The sequence below is a fragment of the Antedon bifida genome, chromosome 3 (assembly GCF_963402885.1).
Source record: "Antedon bifida chromosome 3, ecAntBifi1.1, whole genome shotgun sequence".
NCBI classification, from domain to species: Eukaryota; Metazoa; Echinodermata; class Crinoidea; order Comatulida; family Antedonidae; genus Antedon; species Antedon bifida.
In genome coordinates, this window is record NC_136228.1 from 4,308,075 (window position 1) to 4,318,086 (window position 10,012).

Consider the following 10,012-nt stretch of genomic DNA (forward strand, 5'->3'; position numbering starts at 1 on the left):
CCATTTTCCTGCAGTTCAAATGTATAAAAAAATAATTATCCGATTTTAATGAGATATTATCTGTTAATTTTTCTCGAGCAGAATCGGTTAAACCCCGTTTTCGCAGGCAGTTTATCAGTTAATTTTTATCGGTTAATTATCGGTTAATTTTTGGCTGCGGAACACGGTCTAAAAAGGAAAATATTAAATTCCTATTAAAAACAATAATGAAACTCCACCTATCCCCCTACCTAAAAAAGCACAAAAACAAAAAAAACACTAAGAGTAATTCGATGTTTAATTTCAGTTAAAATATTTATATATCTACGATTTAGCAGTTTATTCTTCGTTTCTCTAACTAAACTAATGCCAGTTTCTCTCCTTCCTTCCTTCCTTCCCTCCTTCTAAAATGTCATTCAAATTCTAAATATTCATTATCTTTTGGTCGCATCGGTGTTTCATATATATCTTCAGACCGACTATGTGATCTGTCAAGAAAAAGGCAATAAGTTCATATATGATATGAAGCTAGTGCATATTGCGATGCTGGTGAAGACATTATCACATTTTTTAAATTGAATAAAACTGATTTCTTTGTTGCATCACTGGTATAATTGTTGACATTATTCTCAACAGTAAAGCTCTCTCTACACTATCAAACTTTATGTGACAAAAAAATGTGATGTGATGGACATGATGTCATATCACTACCATATTTAGCATATCACTATCATATTTGGGCACATCACATTTTTGTTGTCACATAAAGTTTGATAGTGTAGACAGAGCTCAAACAAGGCCAACCAACAGCCATAAGTCGCGTGCTCTCAGAAAAAAAATGAACTTTCAAACAGTAATGTACTTTAAAACTTTTCTGTACATCAAAACAGTTCAAAAAGTACAGAAAAGCGATAAAACGCATAGTGATACCGGACCGACAGACAGACCGACCGACCACGCGACTAAAAACAGACGAAAAGACTCATTGAACAGGTTGGCTTTCAAAATATCTTCTATGACGATATCCCCTTCAATGTCATTTAAGCCAAGAATCATGGATTTGGATTTTGATTTTGTCTCGCGTTGCACGTATTTCCAGACATTTTTAGGATCAATTTTTACATCTTTAGCTAACTTAGATTCAAATGTTTGTTTGGCTAATTTAATCATGGAAGTTGTTTTATTTCTTTGTTTTTGAAGTTTTCTTTCAAAGATTGCTCATCTTTTCTTCTCTGGTATCTATTCCATTTATTATATTTTGGATTTATTTTTTCTCTTGCATCTCCATTTATCCACTCCTTTCTCTTTGTTAAATTCTCTTTGCGTAGAGAAAAAACTTATCAACACACTCTTTTAAATCCTTTTCAAATCAAATATCAGGAGCATTCAACGGGAATAAATTATGTATTACGTCACTTGTTTGTCCCGTCGTCAAAAACTGGTAATAAACTCAACGTATGCGAATAGTGCCTTCTTAACTTCTAGTAAAATTGAAAGCTGATCACCTAACAAAATCGTGATGATAACATTCTACTTACTTTTGGACTGTCTTTGGTATTGACGGCGCAGGTCGCAAATTAGCTATTTCATGTTCTTCTCTGGAAAATAAAAAATAAACAATTTAGCTACTTTCTAGTAGAATCAGTTGAAGCTCACTCATATGAAGTAGTCATTTGGAATTTAAAATGACTTAAAGCTTTGTTGTTTTAAGGGACCTCAGAGGTCCCTTAAAAGTTCTCTTAACTCTATTCGTACCTTGATGGGAAACTCATGAATATTTATAAATATTTTTCCATTAAGTGTTTTACTTAAAAGTAAGGGTTTCCCTTAGGTAAGTGGATCCCTTAACTCATTTGTGAATACCCCTTAAGTGTTTCCCTTTGTTAAGGGAATTCTTAAATTTTAAGGGTAAGTATTTCCCTTAGCCTAAGTGAGATTGGTGAATACGGACACTGGTTCCCACTAGCGACGCAAAGTAACGCAACGCAACGCAGCGACGTTTTGACGCAAAGTGCTGTATTGCGTAATCACAAGTGGGAACCGACGACGCAAGGTTTGATTTCACGCAATTATCGGAAGGGCATTTTTTTACGTTGCCTAGTATTGCGTTACGTTGCGTCGCCAGTGGGAACCACACTTAAGTAATATTTACCTGATTGGCTCAACTTCATCGTCATCTATATAAATTCCATCTGAATCATCGACAATTTTGTCGTATGGATCGTCTTCCTCTTTCCTAAAGAAAGTACAGATGATTATGATGATTTTAATATCACTTTACATATTGCTCGAGTCGCCGAGCAAGTAAGGTATGGGACGCCGCAAACCATAGGGTTCAAGGCACTCCTCGACAAGTATTCTCGGATAAGGACTTACATCCGCAGGTCCAGTGTACGCATCTGGCTCGTGTGCACTTTAAAGAACCCAGTACATCTGGACTCGCCTTGACGTTCCTTTGATCTTATGTCTGGCTTCTATAAATACCAACAGTGTACAGTGAATGTACATTCGTCTGCTGTTGTGGTGTGGACAGACGAAACAGCGCCGTTTGATGGCAGCACTCGATTACAAAGTGACCCTTACTAGTTGTGGTATTTGTCTTTCACACCTGTGGGAAATTCCCCCATTTACATATCAATCAATCAATCAATCAATCAATCAATCAATCGTTCGATTTATATAGCGCCATTCCAATATTCATTGCTCATGGCGCTGTAGAAAAAATCAGAAAAGGTGAGTTTTGAGTAGTGACTTAAAGTGACTCAATAATAATAATAATAACTGGTACTTGATATAGCGCATTATGCTGAAAGCCTCAATGCGCTTTACAAAGACAGAAAATTTTGAAAAATTACAAATTAAAAAGGTGGGTTTTGAGGAGAGATTTGAAGACACTGGTGGAAGTAGCCTGACGGATTTCAATAGGCAACGCATTCCATAGAGAAACGGATGCCGAAGAAAATGAACGATTTCCATAAAACTTAGTGGAGGGATGAAATATATGGGCAAGAAGAGACTCAGATCGAGATCTCAGAGACCGCTTAGGAACATAAGGTTGAATAAGTTCAGAAATGAACTTAGATGAAGAATTATGAAGAGCTTTGAAAACAAAGAGCAGGATCTTGAATGTAATTCTTTGTGTTACCGGAAGCCAGTGAAGCTGTCTCAGCACAGGTGTGATATGTTGCCTTATGGGGCTTTGAACGACCAATCGGGCAGCTGTGTTCTGGACTCGCTGAATTTTAGAGATATCCTTTGCTGGTAAGCCATAAAGTAATGAGTTACAACAGTCTAGCCTTGATGTAACAAAGGCGTGAACAAGAATCTCAGTTGATCTTGAATCCAGGTACTTCCGAATGCTTCCAATTTTACGAATAGCGTGAAGCCCAGCTTTGCAGATGTTATGTACCTGATTGGACATACAAAGCGTTGAATCCATGACAACTCCAAGGTTTCTACAGGATGACGTTGGTTGAATGAAAGAATTACCAATCTTAACAGAGGCAGTCCAACACGCAGGCTTAAAACGAGAAGAAAAATGAATAAGTTCTGTTTTAGCATCATTCATAACCAGGTTGTTAGATTGACACCATGCTCTGACTTCGGCAATACAGGATTCAAGTTTACTGACAGCAGAATTACGCTGATTAGGGTTGAAAGTGACATAAAGCTGAGTGTCATCAGCGTACGCCATACACTTCACATTGTGAGATTCAATAAGGTCAAGTAGTGGGGCGGTAAATAAAATAAACAGAAGAGGACCAACCACAGACCCTTGTGGAACACCAACTGTAAGCAGAGTCGGGTTCGACAAAACATCCTTGATGACAATGGACTGGGACCTATCATTTAGATATGATGCAAACCAATTATGACCAATTCCAGAGATACCGTAACGTGATGATAGACGATGTAATAACTGCTTATGGTTGATGGTGTCAAAAGCAGCACTGAAGTCTAAAAGGACCATAAGAACCTCATTATGGTTGTCAAGTGCAATGCTAATATCATTATGCACAAGAAGAAGTGCAGATTCTACACTATGGTTTGGACGATAGGCGGATTGTCTAGTGGCAAATAACCCATTTCTATTCAGATATGATTGCAGCTGACTGGACACAACCCTCTCAATAATTTTTCCAAGGAATGGAAGATTGGAAATGGGTCTGTAACTTGCAAATTCCTCAACATCCAAAGATGGCTTCTTTAACAATGGTGTTATGCAGGCATGTTTGAGTGAAGATGGAAAGATACCTGAGCTCAGTGAGGTGTTGACAACTTTTGTAAAGAAGGGAAGAAGGGTAGGAAGACAAGTCTTAAATAATTTAAGAGGAAGCGGATCCAGGGAGCAAGAGGTAATGGAGGCTGACTTAATGACATTAAGTAAATCATCAGCAGAGACAGGGTCAAAGGTATTGAAATTACTTTTACATGATTGAGATTCAACATAATGAGGGGAGGTTGATGAAAAAGTTCTGCAATATCTCTCAATCTTATTCTTAAAAAAGTCAGAGAATAGATTTGCAAGAGTTTTAGCATCATCATGAGCTGGAAGAGGACTAGAGATGGCAGTAGATGTTAACTTGTCAACAACACGGAATAACTTGCGTTGATCACATCCTAATACCTCATCTTTGTGATACTCCGTCTTGGCCTTATAAAGATGTTCATTGTAGTTAGTGCACTGATTATGGTACAGTTGTTTGTCTACCATGAGACCAGATTTCAGCCACTTGCGCTCCAGACGTCGACGCTCCTGCTTCATTGAACGATGTTCACCTGTATACCAGGGTGCATGAGGGCGAAGCACAAGAGTGCGAAGCACAGGTGGAGAATGAGAATCTAATATTTTCTGTAACGACACATTATACCCCTTCACCATAGAATCAATGTCAGAGGCCAGGGAACATTGTGAGAGAGAATCAAGAACATCAGACTGGAATTTGACGATGTCTATGTTTTTGACATTTCGTGAAACTACTTGTGTTATGATGTGTGTTCAATGTTCAAGGGTAGGTGGTTCCAGAGCCTAGGTCCAGCAACACTGAAAGTCCGATCTCCCCAACTATGTTTGCTCCTCGGAATGTCCAGTAGCACCTGATGACTAGATCTTAGTTCTCGCTTTCCCTTCTTGACTGTCAACAATTCTGAGAGATATTTTGGAGCGCAACTATTTAGGCATCGGAACACCAGCAGCAGGATCTTAAATTTAACACGTGACTCCATGGGTAGCCAATTTAACTCTTTGAACAATGGTGTGACGTGATCATACTTCTTGGCACACATCACCAAGCGAGCTGCCCAATTTTGCACCTTCTGGAGAGTCCGCAACTGCTTCTTTGGCAGACCATACAGCAGGGAATTTCCCATACCAAGCCGACTGGTAACAAAAGCATGTACAATCTGCTCTGTTGCACACTGGTTCACAACAAAGTGAACAAACAATATTAAAATGAAAATATCGATATCGATATATTAATTGTATATGGGTAGTTTTCTAATATGTTTACATTTTATCTTTCTTGGAACGACTTCTAAACAATTAAATAATCACCTTGTTCTTTTTATTATGACGTATTCATTCGGCTTTGCTTCCCTTGGGTTGCGTCTAGAGAAAGAAAAGCTGTCAGTTATTCAGAATTTTTACAAAAATGATTATAAAGATATAAAGAGCTTTCGATTTGCCACTTCCGACGACCAAGTCAGGTGGTAATGTTTACTTGATTGTGCACATACGGGGAATTGGGATGTCCCTCTATTCTTCAACACTCAGTTTTGAAGGTTTGGTCCCAGGCCACGAAAAAAATGCGTAGCTCTTAAATTATCACAAAGCCCTCTGCTTTGGATAACAATATTTATTTATTTCTAAAAGAGAATTATATATTTGAGAGAAATATTATATAATAATTTTTAGAAAGGTAGCACTAATTTATTTATATAACTATTTATTCTTCAATGTTTAGGGGTTGAACTTGATTGTTTCAACTATCTTTTAACCTTTCCCTTGATATATGTTTTATTGATGTTACAATGTTATATTTGTGGGTAAATAAAAGAAAGAAAGAAAATGTACTATAAAGAAAATATTACAGAATAAATACTATATTTTATGCCTACAGTAAAAAAATTGATTTTATTGGTTCTTTAATAAAAAGAGCTTTGACAAAAAATGAAAAAAAATTACTTACTTCGGTAAAGTTGGTTTTCTGTCACTGATCGATTTCGATTTTCCTATACCGTCGTTATATCTGTAAATAAAAATGTAAAAAAAAGCACACAAATTAATAGCCACTTTCACCCATTTCATCATTTCCTGTAGCCAAAAATGAAGAAAATACAATAAAATTGTAGCCATTCTGCTGCATCATCACAAATTAATAAATTAATTCTTGAATGTTTTATATTGAAAACAAGTTATACATTTTCATTTTTATGTACATAATACCAAAATTGAAGTATAGAAAATACGAAATCACACCATCACAAACAACGTCACACATTCAAATTAGTCTAAAGTGTCTTTTTTAAATGCTTATGAATTCATGAAAACAAAATGGTATACGTTACACTTACTCAGTGTTGTTGGTAGGCATACATAGGAAATATTTGGCGACAAAAAATATTCCAGCAACGGCGACCGTTGACGCAATACCTATTAAAATCCCTATCAATAATTTTATATCTGCTGAAAAAACAATAGATTAATTACTCCTGTTTGAAAAGTGTTATGATTTCTCTGTAGGCCTAGGCCTCTTTACTTTTTTTACTTGATGATATTTAATTCAACTTACTGTTACAATCTTTTCTAGTCTCTTCCGCTTCTATTTTCTCCATCATCCTCTTTGCTTCCAATTCTCGTACATTTTTTATTTTACTAATTATAGGACCTTTCTTTCTTTCTTTCATTATTCCACTACTATGAACCGTTTTAAGGCGATTAGGTGATGCAATACGCGATTGCGGGTACGGTTGAGGAGGTTGCACCCTTTCCTGTTTTCCACCCATGACACTAACTTTTCTGTCGTACAGTCGCTGTCTTCTTCTGTCTTCATTTTGTCTTCTAATTCCTCCTCTTTCAGCTGGTGCACTCTTCCTAAGCTGTTTTAATTGTTCTAAAATCTGTTTTATTTGGTATTTCTGGGTATTTTTGGCTGCATGTTGAATAGAATTCGATTCTGCAGGTGCCGGTCTTGGTACGGACTGTTTCTCTGGGCCTAGAGGACTTTTGATTTCTGAATATAAAAAAAAAGACATGCGTAGGTCTCGTAATGTTAACTAAGCCTAGGGGCCTACTGTTTATACTGTACGTTGATAAGCCATACACTATAGGCCTATATATACTTTTTAAAGTTATCACTGTATAGGCCTAGAAAACTTAAAATTATAATTGTCATCAGAATAATAAAAACCGAATCACGACAATTCTTCTCAGTGTAAAGTGTAATGCTTTTGTTTCTTCGCCATGCAAACATTGTAAATTCCACATTCTTTACTGTCTAGGGCATAGGCCCCTAGATCCTACGCCAATGCCCTTGATATAATTTACACAGAATTATGAATTTGAATATGAGATTGGCTAAAATAATACGCATGCAACCTTCATTGACCGAATTATGAACGAATACAATTAGGCCTAGGCACCTAGCGTATATTTGAAGGTACTCACCCTGTCCGTTTATGGCCTTGTGAAATTGTATAGATAATACAAAAAAGACCAAGCACTTTGACATCATATTTACCGACTTCCTCATCGCAGGAAAGGGTTCGAACTACATCAATTAAATATCTATATAAATTACCTTACTGTAACTACAAATATGGTCTAACTAGCCTACATACATCTTTAATCATCTGCTAGAAGCCTATGTATTGTTGGAGGAATTGTCGTTGCTAACTTCCAGCGTTATTCGAAACAAAGCAAGCGCGTTAAAACTAAGCACGCACATCCGAACCCTCGCGCGTTCTTTTGTTATTGCAAATAGAACAATACGCCATAGTAACAAAGTCAGGCGCGACTATTGTTTTGTTTTTACTTGCCTGCTCAAATCCACACTGGAGCTAGAAACAGGAATTGTACAAAAATGTAGAAAATCAAAATTAAAAAAAAACCAATATTATGATAAGCGAGGACGAAGAGGAGGACGAAATTGAGAATGATCCCGTCGTGTTTGATAATCATCAGTTTTGTTATGTACGTTTGTACCGACCTAATCCAAGGAAACTAACTCCACGGGAATACATTTGCAAATGTGTCAGGGAATATAACGTTGAAACGTGTAGAGCTGCGATAAATGTAAGAAAGTTTAATTATACACTTACGGGCATGGTAGGCCTAACATTTCTATAACATTCATCATAATCAGCGGCACTTTACATTATTTCCTATGCCCATATCAATATGTAACATTTCTTTAAATATAATTTATTTTACTGTTTTTTAAACTCAGTGATTGTGGTCATCCAAGTGATTAATTACTTTACAGTAGTCGGGTGCATACTTCATGTGAGATTTGTCCCCAGATTTACCAATAGCCTGTATTAAGTTTAGTGGAAATTATAAAAATATTTCAAAGTTTTTTAGGTTCCATTTTATGACAAATAATAATTAGAGGTAACCCCTCGGTTTATATTTGGTCTTAAATACATTTTCTTGATTTTGAGAGTGCTTTCATTTAATTCGTTTATTCGTAGAGTTGCGTCAACTTCAAAGATCTTTTTTCTGGGGAAGATTCTTCAAAAGATCCAAGTTTGCTACCTCTACATATCGTTTGTAATCAAATACAGCCGTACGCGGAGCTTGCAATTGCGCAGCTGTTACTCGCGGCTGGACTGGATCCTAACATCCAGGATAACCTCGGACGTACTGCCATTCATGGTCTGATTAGGAGACTCTACTGCGAAAGTGTGAATGATCATTCGACAGTCGGTGACGTCACTCTGACACGTGGGTTTCCGTTGATGACATTAATAATCGAGTTCGGAGGTCATGTGAATACGCAGGATTATGATGGAAGGAGTCCAGTTCATCTCTGTGCTTTCTATTCTATTGTGCGTCTAATACCTGCAATCGCTCCTCTTCTGCGCACAAAGATTGATTTAGAAACGTCTGACATCTTTGGAAATACACCAATCCACGTTGCTGCAGATTACTGCCATTTTGGGGTTCTTCAAGAGTTGGTTTCTCTTGGTGCCAATCCTGCTCTTGTAAATGATAATTCGGAAACAGCTCTGCACCTCGCTACGAAAAACTTCATGAATCGTGGCATCGAATGTGTGAGGTTTTTGATTTCCAGTTGCAAACTTGATGTCAATCAAAGAGATAAGAAACATGGCAGCACGCCGTTACACATTGCCTGCTCGCAGAGTAGAAATCGTGACCGCGTGATCCGAATGCTTATCGATCATGGCGCAGACCCGAACATCAAAGACGACATTGGAAGGACTTCTTTGAGTCTTTATCTCCACAACTATGGAAGCATTAAGATGGAGTACCTTAACAAGAGAGACATTCTTGCCAATTTCTACGGCATTACTGATTTATCGAATTTCATTGACAATCTGCACGGTCTCAACTCACTATTAAACGCCACGATGCAAGTGAAAGCCGACGACTTGCCATCGGAGCTGAATGAAATGCTCACCAACAATGTATCAACGAATCCACTGATCATTGAAGAAATTAAACACAGGAGTAAAAATCCTTCCACACTACAGTTTATTTGCAAATGTTGCATCAGAAAGGCTGTGAAGCCTATAAATATTACACGTAGTATGTTGACGTCATTGGAACTAACCAATCCCGCAATTGATTTTATAATGGAACCTCGAAGAAAGAAGTCTTTAGCTGTTGAATATGTTAGTCGGAAAACCGATCTGCCGTCTCCATTTTTTCTTTGGAACATCCAAGGCTCTTACAAGATTTGCGAATTCACGTGCAATCCGGACTGATGACATATAGCCGTATAGTTAAAACTAGACCTCTGTGGCGATCGAGGTTACCATTTAGTGTTTTTAAAAAGTGAGGTTTTTCGAA

The 10,012-nt window shown here is 37.3% G+C and overlaps 2 protein-coding genes across 3 annotated transcripts; one reads left to right on the forward strand and one right to left on the reverse strand.

The window, feature by feature from the left end:
* Positions 1–260: 260 nt before the first annotated feature.
* LOC144838745 (uncharacterized) lies at positions 261–7,844 on the reverse strand. 2 transcript variants are annotated; one of them, XM_078694209.1, is made up of 8 exons: positions 7,646–7,844; positions 6,771–7,211; positions 6,553–6,661; positions 6,168–6,227; positions 5,534–5,587; positions 2,132–2,215; positions 1,518–1,577; positions 261–467 (listed from the first exon to the last, which is right to left on the reverse strand). In XM_078694209.1, the coding sequence occupies exons 1-8, from the start codon at positions 7,728–7,730 to the stop codon at positions 392–394; spliced, it is 969 nt and encodes a 322-aa protein (XP_078550335.1). In that variant the 5' UTR covers positions 7,731–7,844; the 3' UTR covers positions 261–391. The 2 variants fall into 2 exon arrangements, with proteins under 2 accessions (XP_078550335.1, XP_078550334.1); XM_078694208.1 differs by having other exon boundaries at positions 6,553–6,664.
* Positions 7,845–8,041: 197 nt separating this feature from the next.
* Positions 8,042–9,930, forward strand: LOC144838736 (ankyrin repeat domain-containing protein 61-like). Its single transcript, XM_078694196.1, has 2 exons — positions 8,042–8,272; positions 8,671–9,930. Exons 1-2 carry the CDS (start codon positions 8,096–8,098, stop codon positions 9,925–9,927), a joined length of 1,434 nt encoding a protein of 477 aa, XP_078550322.1. The 5' UTR covers positions 8,042–8,095; the 3' UTR covers positions 9,928–9,930.
* The last annotated feature ends 82 nt before the right edge of the window (positions 9,931–10,012 follow it).

Excerpts from the sequence above, each read along its gene's own strand:
- LOC144838745 (XM_078694208.1), bottom strand. The coding sequence starts at position 7,730 with ATGAGGAAGTCGGTAAATATGATGTCAAAGTGCTTGGTCTTTTTTGTA. Across the intron at positions 7,212-7,645 it reads CAAGGCCATAAACGGACAGG|AAATCAAAAGTCCTCTAGGC; the intron begins GTGAGTACCTTC and ends TTTTATATTCAG. Across the intron at positions 6,228-6,552 it reads ATGCCTACCAACAACACTGA|ATATAACGACGGTATAGGAA; the intron begins GTAAGTGTAACG and ends TTTTATTTACAG.
- LOC144838736 (XM_078694196.1), top strand. The coding sequence starts at position 8,096 with ATGATAAGCGAGGACGAAGAGGAGGACGAAATTGAGAATGATCCCGTC. Across the intron at positions 8,273-8,670 it reads CGTGTAGAGCTGCGATAAAT|AGTTGCGTCAACTTCAAAGA; the intron begins GTAAGAAAGTTT and ends GTTTATTCGTAG.